Genomic DNA, 23,416 nt, shown 5'->3' with positions numbered 1-23,416 from the left:
TAAGGACACAGTTTGTTTATAAGACTCAGCAGAACATAAACACACATATTTGACCTTTGTGTGCAATGTTAGCAGCTAATAGTCTGTAACAAAATATATACTACAACCCTTTGCAAAGCAGAGTGAATTCTCTCTTGAGCAAGTTTCTAAATTATTGAAAATCTTGTGAAATGTTAAAATTTTTTTGGTTTTAAATTTTTATATTACATTTTAAGGGAAATATTTGGTGTGGAAAATTTTCATAATTGATTTATTATGTCTTATTCTTTGGAAAACCAGACAAAAGGAATCAGTCACTATGATTTTCACTTAGCCTTGATGGCTCATTGTACAGGACCTGATTACATTTATGTCAAAATCATATATTGTTTTGAGACCACAGCATGCCAGTGATAGTTTCTAGAATTTAGTGAACTTTAAGACTTAAGCATTTATGTTTTGATCCTTTTATACTAAAATATGAGGAATAATCTTTTAAAAAATAGATACTGAGTTGGAAATAGTTTTGCCAAGATTGAATCTAATGTTATAAATCTAATTTGTATCTATCTCTCTCTATTCTCATTATACTTAAGAAGTAGATCCAATTTCTCTTCCAGGTGAAATTTTGGGGATAATTGAAAGCAGTATGTTTAATGGCCAAAAATAACATTTTTATCCCGTCAAATTTATGCCATCAAGGTGGGAAAATCTTGATAATAAACTACCAAAGTCAGGTTTGAAAAGCTTAAAGGCAAAATATCTACTGCATAAACAGTGCTTCTTTAAATTTTTTCTGCCTTGATACATATCATTATATCATGGCGTAACTAAATTCTAAAGTCAATTTTTTGATTAAGAATTCTTTGGAAAATTAAGAGTTATTTAAAAAGTGAAAGAAAAATGTTGAAAAGCTTAATCGGCACTATTTCTGGCACGGATCCTGCTCAGGGTAAAACAACTCAAACGCATTGGGCATTTCTGCAAAACACCCATCAACAAGCAAGCGAACAAAATCAAAACCCAAGCCTGTGACTGAGGTCTTCCTTAATGCTGTTCTTCTATATATTTGAGAGAGCGGTTTGTATTCAGTAGAAATGGGGGCTTCTTTCTTTTGCTGCCCATCCCAACGTGGAAACTAGGGGAGAGGTTTCTGTGTAAAACTCTTTCCTAGCGTTTACTGTCACCCACCTGCAGCACCTCATGAGGAAAGACTCTCGATTGTGACCCCCTCACCCGGACCCCACGCGGTGTCCCCGGCAACCTTCCTTGCAAAGCCCCTAGAGCTCGTCAGACCTGGACCAAAGGATGAAGTCGCCACCTGCTGAATGGCGGCCCGACCCTCTTTTGTGCAGATCGATTCCTTGACAATAAAAAGTACCTCACTGGCATTCTACTCAAACCTCTGCGTAACATAAAGGCTGTGTTAAAACTCCATCATATAAAAATAATTATGCTTTTATTGATTCTGAAAATATTTCATCTGTCTATGAATGTCCAGGAACAACCCAAGATTGATACAAAATGTCCTATTACTCAGTGCCTGCTGATGAAAAGTGAATTCTAGTTAACATAATAAGAAAGGCAAGTGGTGTGGACGGCAACATATAAACAATCCTAGAGAATATGTTGAATATTATGTATTTGATTTTGAAATGTTATTTTTTAAAAATTTCATATCAGCATCTTTCTGGAATCCATAATTGTTAACGGTTACAAGTATTGGCCCCAGGCAGATTGCCTAGCAAGGTTTTCTAGAGCAGTAAAGGTAAACAAGCCAATTACTATGCAAACAAATATTGTGCTTTATGGTTATTTAAACACTCAGTGTACATTGGAGTATTAAAATACTAAGAGGAAGCACACTATCTTCTGGTTATCATAGGGACGGTTGGATAAAACAGAAAAATGCTTAAGCATACATAGGCTCAGTAGCATAGGGGAAATATATTAAACACAGAGCAAAGGCATTTCTAACCAGAGGGGTATCAGAGATTACAGTCACTAGAATAGAAGGCATAAGTAATTATTCAGAATCAACTCTTAAATTATGAGAGAGAGGATTGGTTTCATCACTATGAGTTTAAAATTCCACAAGAAATAGCTAAGCAAAGAGAAGTATTTTATTAAGTTGGAGATGAAAGCCAACACAAATATACAGTGGTAAATATTGCTATGCTTTGGAGGAAATGTAAGAAAGAGAAAACACATTATAAAATGTGTAAACTAAATACAAATCATCTGTCATTGTATTTTTGCAGAGTTCTGCTCTGAATCAGTGCAGTCTTGAATGAGTTCTGCAGCAAACCAGTCTGGTTTCAAGGAGATCACTGGTAATAATTTTGATTAATAAGGTAATTGTAGGGTGTTACTAAAATCCATTTCATTCTCAATTTGATGAGTAAAAAGCACTAATGTTCTTACAATGAAGGTAATAATTATTTGTAGCCATTTCAATGATAAATTCACAGTAAATCCATCCAGTAATTATTCCCTTTGATTCTTTTAAAAAAATTAAAGCACCATGAATAAACAATATATAGATTTTATCAGCTCAAAACCAAAATCATTTCAGACGCTCAGTGAAGCCAAAATACAGTTGGGTTTGCCCAACATTGAGTGATTTTGCACTTCTTTGGAGCTCTCCTGATTTCTAGCAAATTGATAAGTACCTGAAAATCTCTGTTAACTGAACATTATAAGAGCAAACCCAGGGCACAATGATTATCATAGTACCGCAAGAATCGATTTCTAGCCTATATTAATCCATTCTCTTCCCAAAATTTAGATTATTACCTGGGAAAATGATAGCAGAGTGAGGTCATCGAATAAACCATGGAGAGTACTGTATGAACAGAATCTCTATCAATTCTCTGACAAGGCACTCTATATTTAACATGGTTACATTTGGAACTTGATCACCATATGCAGCTATAGGTCATTAAGAGAAAGACAATATCCGATACCTATAAGTGGTTCAGGTTGTGACAAGTTATGCTTTTGTGTATGGTTCCAAATGTGGTTGGTACAGAAGAGCTGTTCTCCAAGATCCAAGCTTCTTGAGCTGCCAGAAAATATCAAAACAATCGGGGCTCTTTGGAATGCGTAGTTAACTTCCTGCTGTAGGACAGGAATGCCAGCTGCTCCTGTAGCAGTGGGTTTCCAGATGTCAAGGCTGTATGGAGAGTGAGGTAATTGCAGGAAGGAAGGGATACAATTTTGTTATCACAGATTACCATCCCCATTGAAAACCATGGCTACAGCATTAATGTCAGCGCTTTGGAGACACACAGTATGAATGGGAGGTCTCCGAGTTGAAGTGTAGAGGTTTGTACATTTGCTTCTGTGGAAGAGGATAGGCCAAAATTATTCAAATGTGTGGCAAACAAAGAGAGGGAGGCTTCTCAAAGCTGTAGTGTCGGAGTGATAAAGCATCTGTAATGCTACAGGCCTCATCAGCTAAAGTAGGTCTTAGAAGGCCAAGAACGAAATAACAAGGTTTAACTATAAGTGTTCTGGAACTATGGCTTGCCCATTGCGTTAAGAAAAATAAAATGTTTGGACGCAAATTAATTAATCAACGACTCTATTTAGGGCTGTCTTTTGTTATTAGTGCCTGAGTAGGGGAAAGTGGATGATGATTTCCTGGTATTCAACCAAGAATAACTTATTTCTCAATTTCCCCTGCTGTGTTATCAATAGACCATAAGTTATCAAAAGCACTATAAACATTAAAAAAAAAAATTATTGGCGTGTAGTTGATTTACAACGTTGTGTTAGTTTCAGCTGTACAGCAAAGTGATATATATACATATATTTCAGATTCTTTTCCCTTATATGTTATTACAAAATATTGAGTAGAGTTCCCTGTGCTATACAGGAGGTCCTTGTTGGTTATCTATTTTATATATAGTGGTGTGTATACATCAATCCCAATATAAACTTTTATTTCAAAGCTAGAATCAAGGTGTCACATTTCTATCTGGGAATTTTAAAGACTACCTTATTTTGGCATATTCCACTGGCAAAACCAGTCCATATTTGTTCCCAAATTATGGAGATTAATTGAGAAAATTTAATGTAACAATTTCTTGGCTTTCTGTCTAAGGCTCCTGATTACCTACATGCTGAATGTAGCACATGTGTTTAGTGTTGTTTGTAAATGAACAGAACAGTTGGTGCCTTGGTTCACCTACAAACATAGCAGGGTTGAAGATGGTGTCTGAAAAGTCCTTGATTCTGGATCCATTCTACCAGCCACGAAGATAAGGGACTTCTCATTTTCCCTCACATCAGAAACTCTATCCTACTCAGACTCGAAGATGTGCATGGGTCTTCTAGGCAGTTGCGTATTACGATTGGCATAACACCGAGCTAAGAGCTGTCAACTAACTAGAAATAAATCACATGTGCAATTCTTAAGCCAGGTCTCCCACACCCTGCAGAGTTTCATGGTTATGCCTGTCTTGTTGAACCTGTCCTATTATATCTGACTAAGGCACACCTGATGGCACAATTCCAGGAGTTCCATTTACATCATCACCTCTGTCAACGGCATCTCCTGGAGATGTACTGTGCACAGTTTCTATGGCCATAGGTGACAGCCCTGCATACCCTTGAAAATATTTTTTTGAATCCTCAATAATTTATTCAATATATTACACGTCCCAGAGCTTAATGACATCCTAAATATCATAGGATCTTGCCAAGTGCAGTGCATTGAAGCTACGAGATATATAAGGACAAGAGCTGTTGCATACGTTGAGGGGGGGACGCTGAGGGTGGAGAATGATAAAATTTTTTTCTGGCAGGTGGGAAAAGAATGAATAAGGAAAATATAAACAAAATATGGATAGCTAAGTGTTTGCTGGTGTAGGAAAATAAACTTTTACTTTGTAGTAGGCATTTTTTTAAAAGTTTTTAGCTCCTTTAAATCCCTGTTTGGGAGTAGTTCATCAGTTTTGTTTTTCTTTTAAGGTTTCCTGTCTTTCAATGGTATGTGAAGACTCTTGTATTAAAAACATTCTCTCTCATAAGTCATTCTTTCCAGTGACAAAGCTGATTTGGTCTATTGCAAATGAGTAAACCCAAATTTATACAACTCTTTTATGTCTTTGTATTTATAGCCTCTGCCATTTTCAATAAAGAAAAAAGTTATCAAGTCAGGCTAAGAAGCTACATCTGAAGTTGAACTTGTCTCTAGGGCAGTGGACATCTCAGGTTCTGGATCACCTGAGAACTTGTTAGAAATGTAGGTTCTCTGGCCTTGCTTACTAATCAGAAACTGGGCAGGAAGCCCAGTAATTTATATTTCAACAAGCCTTTCAAGTAATCTGATACAATGAAAATTTTGTGAAACTTTGACCTGGAAAATCTGTGGTAATAAAAATGTTTCTTCAGTAATTAAATAGCAAGCAATAGTCGCAGAGTATGTAGGTAAAAGAAATGGTAATTTCTTTTTAATTTCAACATAGTTGCTCTAAAAGTGTTTTATACTTTTCAAAATTCACTGGCAATGATAATTTCTCATATCCACTTCTCCCCTTGTTTGCATCTTATATTATTTATTACCAGGGAAAGCTTTCTCTGTCGTAAAAAACACACACATGGAGAAGTAAAGCATTATCACACTGAGCTCCTACAGTCCTATTTTTTGTATCCTGCAGAAAATATTTGCATTACAGAACTGTTCTTCACTTGATACATACGAGTTCTCTACGCAGAGTTTCTACTGATGGTAATGTGAAGAACCAACGTAACTCATTTTGCAGTGAGATAAGGGAAGAAATGAAAAATGTTTAGACAAGTGGTTCTCCACCAGGGGCAATGTCTGGAGATATCCATATGGTGGGGGAGGGGTGCTGCCCACATCTGGTGAGTAAAGGCCAAGGAGGCTGATAAAAATCCTGCAATGCCTAGGAAATCTCCCACACCCATAATTATCTGGTCCAAAATATGAATAATGCTTCTGTTGAGAAACCTTGGCCTAGAGAAAAATAAAGTCCTATTCCATCAAATTAAGTTAGTCATAGTTACTATAATTTCCATGTTACCCACTTGGGAAGCCAAAGCCTTCCATCATAGCTGCATAACCCTAGAACATGAATTAAATTCCCTTTCTTATACTCAAAATCCCCACTTCCACACCAATCCTCAAGCCCTGAAGAGAGCTTTCCTTCTTAGTGCAGAAGATACGGCTAATTATTACAGACCAGTATTGAACCCTCTTTTAGGAGCTCACATTTTTGCACTGGCATTTTGAGTTCCATGGCACATAGCCTTGTGGGAATGTTCAGCTGTTAGTCAATTTCTTTTTCTGAAAAATGTTGTTTACTTGAAATAAGACTTCATCATGAAAAAACAAGCATTTATTTCACTATCTGTACGTTTATGGCTCCTAACAAGAGTCTTTTTTACATTGCATCTTTTTCTCAATTTCTATTATGATTGAACCCTATCGATCAGGTTGATAAGATACTAAAGCATAGCCCAGTTTCTAAACAAAACATATTTTCCATTAGTAAACACCTTTCAGTGGTCCTTTCAACAACTTCTACAACAGCTCTGAAAATGTTTTCTGAAGGGCATGTGATTACTTTTTCCTTTCTTAGCCAAAGGATATTTTTGGGCTTCTCTGGCTAAAGAAGCCATTCAAAATTTAGTAGAATTGTGCAACATGAAATTTAACAAAGGACAAATGTTGTTGTGTGTATGTAATTTATCTGGAAATATAAAGAGCCGACTGGGAATACTGTATTTCTGTGCAACCTGATTTGAATTTTCATGAAGTTACATCCTTTGGGCACTGTCTGTAGAAAGCAGGCAGGTGACACACAGCTGCACCCCCCTGCTCCTGAAGATTCTAGGAGAGGCAATTTGACACGAAGCCTAATTAACTCTGCAACGTTTGATCACAGATATTTTTATTAAAAGCATACGTACCACCCACCTGCAAACTCTAATGTTAGCCATGGATCTCTTCACGTAGCATTAAGACAAGAAATACCAGACTCCATTGTTACAGAATGGTCTACAGAAGTACCAGGAAAAATAACCATGCAAATCCTCATGTGTGCTGATTCCTCTCACTTTTTGGCTCAGGGAATAACATTTTCCCCTAAATTCGCATTCATGATATTACACTGCTCTGTGTTTTCCATACTATTATGTAAATGATGACGATAATAGGGACAATTCAGATCTTGATGTTGTTTAACTGAATTTGGAGTCCCTGAAACACATGTCAAAATTTAATATGAAGACGATCACAAAATTCCTGTTTAATTCTTTTTTAAAAAAATTTAATTTCTCCTAGATGTGTCCTCGATATTTGGGGACTGAAATATGCCCCAAATAAGGAGCCAGTGTTTAATTCTGGAAACTGATAATCTCCTGATTTTTACTATTTCATTAAAATGCCCAACTTTAACTGAGGAGGTGGCCATCTTTTAAATATTTTCATCAAAATGTACTTCAAACTAAAAAGTTAAACAACTTCTAAGATCTATGTGAAATTTGCATTTTTAACCTTAAGGCAGTGGGTCAGGCTTTTTGGAGACAAGACCTTCTACATGTTTAATTTATAAAGATACTAATTTCTAGTAACATCACTATACACATTTCCATATGACGTTTCAAACATTAATCTGAGTAAATATTTCTTTTTTGAGTTGTTTGATATCCTAGAAAAACTAGAAAGCCAGTTTAGGGGTATAATTAAAAATTTAAAAGCTTTGTTTCATAAACATATTTTAGGGTATGTATAATATCTTGTTTTTTTTTTTTTTAACATTAAGTCTACTATGTCTTCAAGAGCAAATTTTATTTTCTCTAGAATACCACTGACTGCCTTTAATAATAGGATCTAGCTGTTTATCTGCAGTAGATTTCTTCCACTCTCCCACTTCTGCCCATTCTTTTGAGAATACTCAGAAGTGGAAGATAGGGATTTTTCTTCTTCATGTTTTTAAGAGCACAATGTTAGTGATGGAAAAGAACTTCTGAATTTCCAATATGCTTAGGACAACTTACCTTCTTGTCTTCTGGGTGATCCTTTTTGTTCTGATTATAACTATAGAACTATGAGTAATATATAATTGTAATACAAAAAAAGTCAAAAAGGGGGTTGTACTTATATACAAAAATAATATTCATTCATGTGCATAATTTGTATATGGTTTACATACTTTATACAAAGATTAAAGGATGTTTTGCTATATGAATAATATCCCCAGGTTACTTCAATATATATTATAGCTTATTGAATAATAGTTATATTTTACTGCATATATATTTTCATGATGATATCTCTTCTCAAACATTTCTAACCAGTTATTGGGAAAATATATTCTTTACCTAAAAATAGGCAAAACTAAAATTAAACCAATGGCACTTATAGACAAGCAGAACGACTTAGCTTATTTTCTGGTCTTCATTTTCTTTCAATTTGAGAGCTGCATTACAAAATTTCTATGATTTCAAAATTTCTACGATTTCTTCCAGCCCTATGACACGGTTAATTCCAATAGCAGATATTGGGATATAAAGAGAAGGCCAAATTATGAATTGAAACACCCAGGATCACAGTGACTATTATGTAACCAGACAGGCACCTATATCTCATCATTTTATGAGCGATCTTGTTACTATTACAATTTATTCTTCAAATCGTTCCATCTACAAGTTTGATAGCCTGACATCCATATGTGCATACGTGTTCTTTAAAACCATTCCAGGGGAGGGACTTTTTCTGAAAATCTACAGCCACAGCATGTCCAAAAATGAACAAGGTCAAGTAAGGACGCTCCTGAGATGCAGTGTCTCTTTTTAAAACATGTTCTTTGTTGCCTGGGAGTCCCCAGCATGGAGCAGCGGTCAGAGGCCAAGCAAGTAGTGTTTAAAAAAAAAAAGTAAAAAAGGTGAAAAAAATGGTAGGAAGGAAAGTAATATGTGGAATTGTCAAATACAGGGATGGAGTCAAATGGTATGGGGAAAGGAAACAGAGACAAGCAGGAAAAGGACCCAGCAAGTAATTCCGACCGTGTCGTGAGTCTACACCGCTGAGTCACGGGTATACTGTAAAGTTCCCTCTTCCCAGACTCTGTGCTTAAGTGACTGTATCTTTAAACTGCCTGATCCAACAGCTGATTCGGTTGCCACCACAGAAATAGAAATTATAGCTTTCAACCCTTCATTTTATCCCTCTTACCTATAATCCTCTAGTTCCAGTCTGTCTGACAACTTGACAACGTTGTTGTTTCTTTTTCTTTCTTTTTTTTTCTTTTTCTTTTCTTTTTTTTTTAATTAGCACAGCTTTGGGGGACCACCTAAATATGCTTTACACATAGATAACAGTAGACACCCCTGGAAACTCTTGATGAGAAAAAAAAAAAAATCCTGCTGGGAATATAAAATGGCACAGAGAACACACAGAACGGATTCTCATAATTGAGATTGTCATGTGTCTTATTAAAAGCCATCATTTACCTGGAGGTCTTTCTTTAAAGCCTAAGATTCTTCACAGATTTTACGTAGGGATATCTTTTCAAAGGCTCACTGATCTACTTTCACATGTGTGTTGTTTGCTTGGGTCCTTCAAAGGGCTTCAAAGTTTACTTTCATATTTAAAAAGAGTAACGATGAAGGCTATTATTTGAATGCAATGCCTTCAGTGAGACCAAGATGCTTATTATAATTGCCCTGATGAGATGGTCAAAGCCTCTCATGGCTCCCAGCCTCCTCTAATGTGTATTTAGGTGCTCTGCCGGATGGCTCGCCTCAGTGATGTGGCATAGGTTTGATGAAAGGACGGTAAGCAACATCAATTATAAAAGACATATGTTAATGAGAAGAAGGAAAGGAAGAGAGAGAGGGACTAGGGGAAAACAAAGAAGAATTATCTGCAGTACAAAGAACAAAGCATTTCAACTGAACTAAAAGAAATGACGTACCTGAATCACGTCCTAATTTTAGGGTATAACTATGCTCTTTGGAGTATGTGTCTTTGGAGACATAACATATTTCTTCAACTTTTGTGGGACTGTTATTGAAGGTGTAGATCAAACTGCCTTCAGTTTCCTTTATGGACTTATTGGTAATTTTGCCACGATCCCTGTACAAAACAAAGATGTTATGTAAAACTCAGGTCATGTTAAGCAAATTAGCTAAAATTGATTTTTATCCTCTAATGGAAATGTTTTCCAATCCAGCAATCCATAGAGATCTGTCAACTTTTCGTATCCTAAATTTTCCTTTTTCCAGGACTACTAATTTAGCCCAGAAAACATTGTTTGCCCACCTCTCCAGAAAATAACAACCAAAGACCCCTGAAAAGGTAAAACAAATACTTTTGCCTACCTCTGCTATGCTAATTAATTATAAGGATTACTTTTCCTTTGGAGGTATGTCCCATGTGTAAAAAGGTTTTAAAATATTAAATACTATTAGTACAATTCATAAATAAGTCTAGATTTTATTCCCAAGCCCGTTAAATATATTTGCTTTATTTTTTATCTAATTTCTCTAAAGAGACTAACTTATCTATCTAAATAATACTGTGCTATATTTATATCATTCTTCTAGTCTATGATAATGGTTGAATCTTCAAAAATAGAAATATTGAATGTGATTAAGCCATGTGGTTTTCTGCCTTTCAATTAAACTAAATGAAGACAAGCTGATGTGGGTTTTTTTCCCCCCTCTTTTTACTGTAGAATCAGAGAATCCTGGTATTACATTTAAAAAAATACCGTAAGAGACAGTGTCTAGAACTTATGAGTTTGTTAGACAACTTATTTCTTCAGTTAGACAATGTATTCTCCCCTTAGGAACGTATGTCTGTTACTTTTATTGTAGAAGACTATCAATATTTTCTGTCCACATAACAAGATGTTTCATTCCCGTACTTTTCCTCTGTGCTCCTTGGCACCTGTGGTGAGGCACTCGAGAGTGCTCCGGGGCACAACTGAAGGCGTGTGAATACCCCTTGGCTGAAACTACAAGGGAGAAGAATGTTGAACAGCCTCCCACGTGCCCTCTGCTATTCCCAAACCTTCCCAGGCAGAGGCCGTGGGTGTGGCAGGGAGGGAGGGGCTTAGCACAGCTCCTGTTTTCTGGCTGGGGTTTTGGGCATCACTCTGTGAATACCCGCTTAGCAGGAAAACGACTAACAAGGGGAGAAAGAGTTCATATAAAGAAATACGTCAGATATGCTTTAAGATATTTAAAATCACTCTGTCAGTTTTAACATTACAGAAGATTGGAACATTCTGAAAAGGCCATGCATACACCCATCAACTGGTCTGCGGTGTGGTGATTGCCTAGCTTTTGACGAATTTATTTTACTGAGTTCACCAGGGACTTCCTATCTCTATTTATGACACTGAATTGTTCTTCATGTGAAATTTAAAGTTTTCAAACACAATGGAAGTTGAACACACCCCCTCCCCCCATGCACTCACATATGTCAGCATTTTGGAGTCCATGCTGCCTTCGCAGGTTCATCCCCAAACAACTTTCTATGACTGGCAAAATTCCTCCTATGATAGATAGGGAAACTGAGGCTCAGAGAGTCACTAAAGTTACAGAGTGATTGAATATGCATAAAAGGTTATGCTCCCAGGGGTGTGGAGAAAAGGGAACCCTCCTACATTGTTGGTGGGAATGTAAGTTGGTGCAGCCACTATGGAAAACACTATGGAGATTCCTTAAAAAAACTAAAAATAGAGCTACTGTATGATGCAGCAATCCCACTCCTGGGCATATATCTGAAGAAAACTCTAATTCAAAAAGATACATGCACCCCAATGTTCATTGCAGTACTACTTACAATAGCCAGGACATGGAAGCAACCTAAATGTCCATCAACAGAAGAATGGATAAAAAACATGTTGTACTTATATACAATGGAATATTACTCAGCCATAAAAAGAATGAAATAATGCCATTTGCAGCAACATGCATTGACCTAGAGATTATCATACAAACTGAAGTAAGTCAGAAAGAGAAAGACAAATACAATATGGTATCATTTATATTTGGAATCTAAAATATGGCACAAATGAACCTATCTATGAAATAGAAAGAGACTCACAGACATAGAGAACAGACTTGTGGTTGCCAAGGGGGAGGGGGGTTGGGGGAGGGATGGAGTGGGAGTTTGGGATTAGCAGATGTAAGCTTTTATGTATAGAATGGATAAACAACAAGGTCTTACTGTATAGCAAAAGGAACTATATTCAATATCTTGTGATAAACCATAATGTAAAAGAATATATAAAAAAGAATGTATGCATATATATAATTGAATCACTTTGCTGTACAGCAGAAATTAACACAACATTGTAAAGCAACTATACTTCAATTAAAAAAAAATTTTTTTTTAAGTTATACTCCCAAACAAGCACTCCATCCACCATACTCCCTTTTCATGGCAAATAAATGGGTGCTGGGGACACTTAGATTATTGTTAATGCCACCAATAAAATCTCAATGTTATGAACTCATGTTATAAATTAACTGTATTTTGATTAGATTGGAAAGGATAGCTAGAAAGTATTTTGACCTGAATACTGTGATGGGAATAAAGAGTGTATGTGAAACATTTTAATGGTCATAGAATTTATTTACTCTTCTCATTTTCCACTCAGCCATCCTTTATTAGATTGTGAAGTAGTTGTTTTTCTCTCTGCTATTCCTATTAACTAAAGAAATGTAAGAATAGCAGGAGCTTGGAAGGGAACAGTAGAGGACAAAAGATGTTCTGAATTTTTTAAAAAATAATTTTTGTAAAGTTTTTAAATTAAGGCTTCCCCAGGGCAATGTCTTGGTCTGTAGCCCCTGACAGCTACTATTAATTACATTTTAACCTGTTAATGGTCTGACACTTTCCAGCGTATTTTAAGCCCATCCCAAGTATTCCATAAGGATTGAACCCATTTATGAAGAACAGAGGACTGTTGAATGGATTGGGCTGGGGATGCAAGCAGACTCAATTTGGGAGAGAAATATTTACTAAAGGTTTCAGTGGAGTCATCAAAGCTCAGGATATTTGAGTAAGACAAAATTCTATCAAATGGTCCATTTAAATTTTCTTATAGGGTTCTCCTGTTTAAAAGTGGCCCCATGGTCACTTTTCATATACAACCGAATGTGCCTCTGCATGGTGTATGAAACAAAAGAAATACAAAGACAAACAAAAGTTGACAAGCTAAGAAGGCAGGTGGGAGAAATCTTCCTCCCTTGCTTTAAAAGATTATGATAAATTAAAACTGCAAACTTTGGGGACTACCCTGGTGGTCCTGTGGTTAAGAATCCGCCTTCCAACGCAAGGGATTCTGGTTCAATCCCTGGTTGGGGAACTAAGATTCCACATGCCACGGGGCAAATAAACCCTCGTGCCTCAACTACTGAGCCCACGTGCTGCAAACTACAGAGCCCATGCGCTCAGGAGCCCTCATGCCACAACCAAAAATCCCACACGCGAGAACGAAGATCCTGTGTGCTGCAACTAAGACCCGAAGCCGCCAAAAATAAATAAATAAATAAAATTTAAAAATTAATAAAAGAACCAACCACTATCTATGAAAAAATAAATAAATGAAAAAAAATAATAAAGCTGCAAACTTTCTCTCTCCCTCTCCCTCTCTCTTGCTCTCTCTCTCTGTATCTACAATATATTTAGAGCATCACTTGAAGATATGTTATAAATTAATTCCCTAATTCATTTCGGGAGTTTTTTTTCACACGTTTCTCTTTTCATCTGCAAGAGTCATCCTGAATTTAGAGAGGAAGAAAAGCATGACCTTCCATAGTCAATGATGATCTTTCTTTGTTTCCCAGTCCCAGCCTTTGCACCTACATGCTGCCCCGGCACGGTATGGAGGCCAATCAGACAGCTCTCACTGCAAGATGCCAGAGAGACTGTGGAAGCCAGAGACCCTGGGCTCACAGGCTGAAACTTGCTTGCTTGGCAAGGCTCAGATGCCATGGTTTGAATCTCTAATAAACAGCTCGCTGCCTCGCCAGTAATGTACCCTGGGGCTGCTGGGAGGGGATTCTTTTTATAGAAAACATAAGGATTTAATATCTCTACGAACTCTTTGATTTAATAGAGTTTTGGGGGTTTTTTTTTTAAACTTTCCCCTTTATTTTTGTAGACCCTGTGATGTGAACCAGTGTTAATTCTTGATGCGGCAGTAGGATGTAATCAACGTCTCTCTACTGGGCTCAAGATTCTTTATCCTTTTTAACCATGTGCTTAAAGGAAGCATAAAATATCTTGCCACCGAATGTCTTTTTACAGACTGAAAAGACTTTTAGGTTAAACAACGTTTGTGAGGTTTTTGATGCAATCAAATGCAATTTCAATCTTCTTGAAAGATCCAGCCCTGCCTCTCGAAAATTGCTCATATGTGTCAGCTTTCCATCTTTCTCACTGGTGTTTTACACATGAAGTCTATTTTCACTGAGAAAATGGAATCTTTGTGTCTTTGTCTCTGAGCGTGCTGCTTTCAGGCATGTTCTGGCAGGGGCTTTGACTGTCGAGGCTCTGGGGGAGGGGCCTGGCAGTCATTTGTCAGCTTTTCTTGCATCTGTAATTTCTGGCCACTCAGCAGTATTAGGGGGTCTCAGAAAGGGGGCGAAGAGGGTTGAGGGGAGAGCTTGTCACTGATGAAAGCCAAACTCTGCATAACTGCCTGAATTAATGACCAAAGAGAGAGAGAGGGGAGTCTGAAGAACTTTTATTGTGCCTTAATGAAAAAGATTTTTTGGAAATGGCTAATTTACAAAATTGCACATGGTAACATTTTCAGATCTCAGTTGAGAAAGCCCCAGTCCATATTCTGTTACCGATTTCATTGCTTTTAGCTTGGCATTGGCTCATGAAACTATTTTAATTTTCCACCAGTGGCTTCTGGTTATTTCTGTCCTTATTTCCTCGTAACGTAACTGACAGGCCAATTAAACATCTGCAGTTTTTTAATCTGGATTTTCCCCCATAACTATTTTGCTTTTCTTCTAAAACTTCCAGATGTTTTGGCTCCTTTAGGATTTGACGGCATGCAACTATACTTGCTCCTATTTCAAAGACAGAGAATCAGATGGACCGGCCAGATGTTTCTATAGGAAAAGCTTGGTAACACACCAATAATCGGGTCAGTATTTTTGTCTCTTTATAGATACTTTTACCCTAGTACATATCTTCTTGTCTTTTAGCATTTTACTATTTGAGTTGATCTTCGAAACATTTTTGTAGGTGATTAGAGTTCAGAATTTATGCTGTTATCTGTAAAGTAATTTGTTATGGCCAGTGAAGAAAGTATCCAATTCTGTTATCTCAGTGTCTAGCAATGGGAATAGAAGCTGCTGTGATTTGTTTTTTATTATTTCTGTCTTTTTTTTCCCCTTTGTGGGAGATAAGAAGTTGTAAAACTATGTGAGGCAACAATGTATTTTAACTCAGTTTCCGGCTTTGTACAAACATGAAAGGAATCACCGATATCTTGCCTTGTCTGGAGAAGAGTTAAAAGAGTCTCTAATGTACTTCAAGAAAACCTGTTTCCCATAATTAATAACAGGAAGCCGGGTAAACAGACATTTGCTGACACGTGAAACTGAAACAGTAACATATACACAGAAACCTGGGAAATGAAACAACGCAGCAGCCCTGTATGGTTATACCAGAGGGCAGCTCGGTTGTGATAGATTTATTCACAGTCACATAAAGTCCAGAGTAAATGATCATTCACTTTACATTGCAAGGTGACTTCTGATCATTCAAACACATGCTCGTAGAGTGCAATCATTTCTCCCACGGTTAGTATTTGGAAATGATCTCAAGCTATTCATACTCTTAAGATTTAGGCAGAAAATCATTCTTTCCTGGAAGATAGATTTTCCGGACAATCAAGTAAACATGAAGGAAGACAAGCTTTCCTTTTTTAAAACATTATTATGAGATTTTAAAACCCATTCTTGCTACACTTCTGGAAATGAGAACACTTAATGGGATAATCTTGGTATATGTAAGGTTGCTTTATCGGGGCGGGGGGGTAGTGTATATTCGTGAGGTCTCAGGCAAACTAAATGCAGCAGGTATTAATTAGACACATAAAGGATCACTGGGCACCCTGGCCCAGTTGTGATTACAGCTCCAGACCAGCTCCCGGGGGGAAGTAATGTGTCTTTATCTTCCAGTTGTATCAGAGTGGGGACTGTCTGTGCTCAGTACTGACCTTGAAAGCAGCAAACTGATGTGATGTGTGGTTTCCCTGCTTCTTAGAAGACTGAGCTTGATTTGAATTTGGGGATTTTTGTACAGAGTTAGCACTTAATGTGCAGTTAATTTTGAGGTATGAGTGGCTTGATCCTTTAAGTGAAACATTTTTTATTACATTTTGAAGTTGACTTTCTGAGAACTGTTAAATGTAAAATGAAGCTTCATCGAATGTTTATTTCTGGTTTTGTGGGATGAATAGGAGAATAAGGAATGATGGCAGAAGTGAGGAAATGTGTGTGTTTTATGATGTACATACTGCAAACTAAAGGATGTATTTTGACTATTCTAGTGTAATAAAAAGAAACCTACACTGTTTCACACAGACAGAGTTATGTGTCTTCCTGGTAAGCTCCCAGTAAGTCACATCCTAACACTAGAAAAATGCAGTGTCCTGGGTACCAGATTCAGAGGATTTTGCATCCACGTAACTTACCTCAAAACTGAAAGCCAAATGTATTGTTTTCTTAACTATATCTGCAGTAGATGTAAATTTAAGGCAGAGGTGTTATACTGAGGTCCAATTAAAAGTAAATATAAATTGTTTCATGTTTTATATACACATGGATGAAGAAAAGTAAATAGGAAACACTTTATCTCCAGAATCTGCTATTCGTTGTGGAATTTGGAACCCACCCAATGAATATCTTAAATTTCAAGAAACAATTGAGTTGCAGTGAAGCTTTGTTAATTGCAAGCAAAAAATAAGAAGACATTTTCTGAGCTGCAAGATGTCAGTGAGTTTATAAAGGCGCAAGAAAGTATGTAGAGACTTAAAGTGTACTTACTTATTTGGACTTTTGTTCAATATAGGATGGACTATATATTGAATATTAGGAGTATACCAGCTATTCAGAATATTTTTTTGTAAGAAAAACGTAAGTTAATGAATTCCAAATTACAAACAACGACAACAGCAACATTGCTGTTCTCCTTGTTAAGCCTTATGGAAAGAAAAGGAAAGCCCAGCAGGTTTGGTACTAGAATTATGCCATTTGCAAATTGACGCCGTGGAAAATAGAAGATATTTTTTCCAAAATTTTTTAGGTGAGGATCTTCTTGGAATACTTTCAAGTATAAATTATAAACTTTCAACTATTAACCATAAAGTTTAACCCTATGGAAACAATGATAATGCATTAAAAAAATAATGATCTTCACAGGCAGACTCGTTATTGTACACTCATGTCATGATATTTAAAGTTGTTCTTGGAAATGGTTCGTCATAAAGATCCTGTAGATGACCTGAGTTACACTGTTCAGTGACGATCCCAGAGCCACCTGAGATGTGGTTACTCTTATTCCTCAGGTAGGTTCGGTTGAACAGAATTAGCAAAGTCTGGTAAGAGTAGCATTTCCCTTCCTTTCTTTGACTCCATCAGAGCACAATGTCTTTACATGAACCTGATGGAGACAATCTGGTGAATTTATTAAGAGAACAGTGAACTCACAATTGTGACAGAATCAGTAAATCCTCTTGCTTTTGTGGAAACTACTAACTAAAATTTCTTAAAAATGAGATCTGGAAGCAAAAAAAAATTTTTTTTAAGACTGAACCTCAGTGTTATATTGAGCTCAGACCAATATTTCGAATGAAGAGCTAAAACATATAAAGCAAACGTACACGTTAGACCTGTGTACATTTTCTAATAGTAACGTCTTTTGGTTCAAGTGGTTTGTGTGTGTATGTGAATTTCACTCATCTGTTTGCTCATCATATAAATGTCCACTTGATGGTTGTTCTGTCACACTGTTTTCTAGTTTCTATTTGCTTTTTAGGAACATGCCCAGAAAAAGCTGAACATCTATTTCCTGACTTCTGCCTTTCCCTCCTTTATTTTTATTTATGTATGTGTTTATGTATATATTCAGTCCTTTGTGAATTTTCTCTAAAAGGTATTTCAGAGAGATAAAATATATGGATATGAATGGAAGCTGGCAAAATTATTTATTGATTACTTGGTGACTCCTGCTTCCTACAGCTTTAGTAATCGCTGTAGTCTATCTGGTACCTAGTTGAGTTTCCAGTACAAGCTTGGAAAATTTTTTGACAGAGAATTTAGCAGTTTCAACATGACCTTTCCTGTTCCCCCTTAAGCTTCACTGCTATGATCAAACAAAACTCTAAGACTATTCCACACTTCTCAAAACACTTCTCAAAAGGAAGTGCTTCAAACTTCAACCAGGTTTCTGGAGATCTGTCTGTCTTGCATTTTTGTGTGCTTCAGTTAGCACGTCTCAATATATTTCCTGTCATTGTCATCTTTCTAAACACTGCAACTTGTGACACACACTGAACCCATTGCTGGAAAACCTATTATTTTGCTAATAATGAGCTAGCAGCAGAAACTATTAAGATTGAAGGGCAGTTTTTAAACATGTACTCGAGCATGAATAAACGATGGTTGTGATGGGACCTCTATTGAAGTAACAATTAAAATTGTCTTTGTAGTATAAATATAGGTCAGACCTGGACAGGTATATGGTCTATCAATATTAGGAATGCTGATTCCTCTATTAAAAAAAAAACAACACAGAAATTGCCTAAGATATAAAGGTCAACCTCTTTTTATTTATTGCCTTACACTAAAAGGGTGAACTATCACTACCATCTAATTAGTATTCTTCTTTCTTTCCTGTCCTACCACTTATATGTTTTCCTCCTTCAAAGGAAACCAAATTTGCTTTGCTGGAGGGGAAATTATGTTTATAAATTTTAATTTTAGAAAGTAAAAGCATATAGTTTGTCTTGGTGGTTTAACAGGTCGAGTATATTTCATCCATAATATATTTGCAAGCTGATTTAGTTCTGCTTTACAACGTCTGCGGATACGTAAGAACAAAAGTAATTTTAAAGTGTAAGTTACACTTTAAAGTGAACGTTACTCTTTAAACGAAAACTCTGAATGATGTTGCTTAAGAGAATTCCTAACTTTTAAAAACACTGTGGATTTACTTATCAGTTGCTTAGAAAATCTAAGTATGTATCATGAAGTTTGTTGAATTTTACTGGCTTCCAGATGAAAACTTTATTGAAACTTCAAAACCATGGTACACAAATTCTCCATGAAAGAAACCTAGAACAATGCGCAGGCAACTTGTAGGAACTGATGCTGTTCAATTCTACTTCTTCTATTCTGTATGGGATAAAATATCCCTAAAGTTTTCAGCTCACTTGTATTGAAGTGGTATAAATAGGCAAGTCAAATTGTACAGAGAGAAGAGGACACGAATCAACTCTGCCTGTTTCTGCCCTTTCTTCAGCAGAATAGTTACTAAGTAAGTTGTATCTTATTTAGTATCTGGATACTAAATAAGATACAATAGATACTAAGTAAGTATCTATTGCATCCTGTAAACAGGGTGTGTGCCCTTTCATTTAGCAGATCCTGTAACTTCACTGACATCCACATTTCACAGGATGGGAATAGAATCAACAGTCTTTTATATATCTGGGAAAAATTGATTTATTGAGGAGGAAAACCACAGATTTTTTTTTCTTCTTTGTATGCTTTACACTTTCTCTTGTAAATTCAGTGGCAGCAAGCGTCATTAAGCCAAATTTGGTTCACGAGTTTAAATTATAATTTCATGTAATAAAAATTCTTGCTTTAACAATGTTTATTAAGCAGAATCATTCAACACTGATTTTTCTTTCAGCGTAACATACACTTTTAATGTTAATCAATTTAATTAACATAATCCAGCAATATCTTTTTTAAATAAATAACTCTTACCAAGTTAACACTATCAAATGGTGAAATTTATTGTCACTATATTATACAAAGAGAACTTCTTTATTTTTTATATTATATGAGTAAATGTCTATGTGTAATTGCAAGAGGGATTGTTTGGTTATGGCCTTAAAGCTCTATGAGAAAATATTTCTAATGTGAATTATTGGTTTCATAAACTAAAATATTTGAGACATTTGTGGTTTTAAGTGGCAACGTACTTTTTTGTTAATGGGATTGGAAAATGTTGGACCCTGGAACTTAACAAAACGACCAAAAAACCATTTCATTGTACTCTCCCATCATGTTTAGTATAAGCATTGAAAACAGAACAGAACAAGAAACAGAAGACACAGAGGATAATACACTGTGGTTTCTCCTCTTACACGATCTTTTGAAAACAACTAAAATATGCAAGCAGGGTTGAAGCATGCCTGACTTTCAGACAATCCAGTTTACAAAGGAGTGGGTTTGAGCCTCAGTGACTCTGACAGGATAAATTATTCTATCCTACTTACAGGGAATCTACACACATCCATTCTAGCATCTTCTAAGACAGGAAGAGTCACCTGTTCCCCTTAACATATGTGTAGGAACATGAAAGATTTTCATGGGACAGAGCCCTAGACACCATCTAACCAATGAGACTATTCCCAACAAATATGCGCAGCCATCTTGAGTGCCCTGGGAGACTCTACTTACTTAAACAGAGGCTGCTCATTTCTGTACTTTAATAGAGCCTTACTCTAGTAAATATGCACTGAATGAATACACCCCCAGCACCCCACACACACTCACGTCTGCGAATTCTCCTACCATCAAGGATTAGCACAAATGCTGAGGAACGAAGACTCCAAAAGGAAAATACCTGAGAAGAGATGACAGAACTCATCTTTGATGGAACAGAATAAAAGGTTAAAAAATTCCATTTGGACACTTGAAAAAATGCTCATTTTTTTTTTCTTAAAAAAGAAGAAATTGGTGGACTTTATCAAGTATCATTGTTTAGACCTTCAGCCTAATGGCAGGCTTTTCCTCAGATCATGTAACCTGGAGGCTTGTTCAGGAGTCTGGTCTTCCGAGAGCAGGGGCTGTGTCCAGTTCTAGATTATTTTTCCTACCTCTTGGCCAGAATAGCAACCACAGGGACCATCCGCAGATGCACAATGCATTCAATTCAATTTCATTTTCCAGAGGACACGGATGGGGAAGAGAAAGAAAGAAATTCTTGGCTCAAGAGGCTGAGAGTTTATTTGAGTCAGGTGCGGGTCTAGGAGAAATATGCAAAAAAAAAAAGTCTTGGGGAGGAAAAATGAGTCACAATTACGTGAGGAGGAAGCATCTTTAATGTCAATGTCCATATTTCTTGATTAAAATATGGGTATTTGCATCATGCTGTAGCATTCTAAATATAATAGCAGCCAAAACTCTCTAAGAATAAATTCTTACTCAAGAACAGGAAGGAAAGAACTGGTTAGAACCCTAATGGTACAATAAGAAGCACTGTCTAGCACAATACTATTATTACAATAAAACCTGTTAGCTGATTGGTTAATGTCTCAGAGTAAATGCACAGGTGACTGAGAAATTTTTCAGGATTAAAAAAATAGGTCATTGGCTAATATTTCAGAATACATAAATATGTGAATAGTCAGGACTAGCAACACACGTTTACTCTTAGAAAGAGTTTCTTAAACGGTATTTTCAGGTAGGCTTTTGATAACATTTAAATTTTTAAACACACATATTTAAAAACAGGGCAGGACAGAAAATATCACTAACCGAGTGTAAGCTCTCGCGCACACAGGGTACTTACTGAAACTGCTCAAATATAAATTATTCCATTATTGTGGCGGCTACAAGATAAAAGCATTGCTAAAAATAAGTACACTAATCCTTTGAGAGTAAAATGCTAGTAATGTTTTTAATGAAGCTAACCATTTAATCAATATTCAGAATTTTTCCTAATGCTAAAATTACCTTACATATGGCCTTTTGGATCAAAACTCCTCTTGGGTATGCAGAAGAACACTGGCAAAACGTGAAATGTAGTAGAAGGAATAGTAGCTTTGGAGCTCTGGGATCTGGCTTGACTTCTGACACAAAGCCTGTCACCCAGCCATCTCTGAGAACCGGTGTTAATCCTAATAGATGCGGCCCCTAGAGAATAAGGTGGGGCATGATTGCCAGGATAAATTAGATACCACAAAGCCCCCTTAGAAAAGAGACTTTTCTTTCATCTACATCTGGTAGAATCCTACTTAGTAAAAGTCTTAAAGAATAATTTGACCTTGGTTCTAACAAAATAGATCCAGAATCCAGCCACTTCTCACCACTCTGCTGCTACCATCCTAACACAAAGCGCCCGCATCTCTTGCCTGGGTTCTTACTAGACTGTCCTAACCAGCCACCGTGATTCATCACTACTCATCACCACCAGCCTAGCCAGCCCTGCTCTGCACACGGAAGCAAGAGTGACCTTTTTAAACCTGGAAGCAAATCGCATCAAGTCTACTGCCCAAACTCACCCCAGTACATCCCCATCTCACTCAGAATAAACTCCCAAATCTTAACCGTGTCCCACAGGGGTCTGCCCATCCCACCTCTCCACACTAGCTGCTGGCACTCTTCCCTGTTCACTCCGTTTTGACTATAATGAGCTCTTACTTTTCCTCAAGCACCCAAATAATCTTCGTGCCTCTGGAGCCTTTGCACTTGCTGTGTCCTGGTCTGGAAAATTCCTCTTTGGATATTTCTACTGCTTCCACCAATGGTTCATCCAAGGCTCAGCTCGAAGACTACCTAACCTAGAGGTCTTTCCTGATCGCTTCTATAAAATCTCATACCCTGCTTACTGGCACCTTACTGATTTTATATGTGTTTACTGTGAGCAGGGAATGTTTGTTTACCATCTTTTCCTCAGCAACTGGAAGAGTGTTGGACTTAAAATATAGGTGTTTTATAGTATAGTTTGAAGTCAGGAGCCTGATTCCTCCAGCTCCATTTTTCTTTCTCAAGATTGCCTTGGCTCTTCAGGGTCTTTTGTGTTTCCATACAAATTGTAATTTGTTTTGTTCTACTTCTGTGAAAAACGCCATTGGTAATTTGATCGGGATTGCATTGAATCTGTCGTTTGCTTTGGGTAGTATAGTCATTTTCACAATATTGATTCTTCAATCCAAGAACATGTTATATCTCTCCATCTGTTTGTGTCATCTTTGATTTCTTTCATCAGTGTCTTATAGTTTTCTGGGTACAGGTCTTTTGCCTGCTTAGGTAGGTTTATTCCTAGGTATTCTTTTTGTTGCAATGGTAAATGGGATTGTTTCCTTAATTTCTCTTTCTGATCTTTCATTGTTAGTGTATAGGAATGCAAGAGATTTCCGTGTATTAATTTTGTATCCTGCAATTTTACCAAATTCGTTGA

At 36.7% G+C, this 23,416-nt stretch overlaps 1 protein-coding gene across 9 annotated transcripts in view; it reads right to left on the bottom strand.

Annotated features, from left to right (window-relative positions):
* Positions 1-23,416, bottom strand: part of LOC309630340 (uncharacterized protein) — a 170,168-nt gene that overhangs the window by 102,769 nt on the left and 43,983 nt on the right. For 4 of the 9 annotated variants that reach the window (XM_082395453.1, XM_082395456.1, XM_082395457.1 and 1 more), the window contains exon 2: positions 9,930-10,090. In XM_082395453.1, coding sequence (XP_082251579.1) covers positions 9,930-10,090 — 161 coding nt within the window. Of the gene's footprint in view, positions 1-1,604; positions 3,155-9,929; positions 10,091-20,787; positions 22,150-23,416 lie in introns of those variants that run through there. The other 5 variants (XR_014245620.1, XR_014245621.1, XR_014245622.1 and 2 more) reach the window with 5 other exon arrangements.

The sequence above is a fragment of the Balaenoptera borealis genome (genome assembly GCF_965194805.1).
Source record: "Balaenoptera borealis genome assembly, chromosome: 1".
NCBI lineage: Eukaryota > Metazoa > Chordata > Mammalia > Artiodactyla > Balaenopteridae > Balaenoptera > Balaenoptera borealis.
This window is presented reverse-complemented; position numbering and strand designations above follow the sequence as displayed.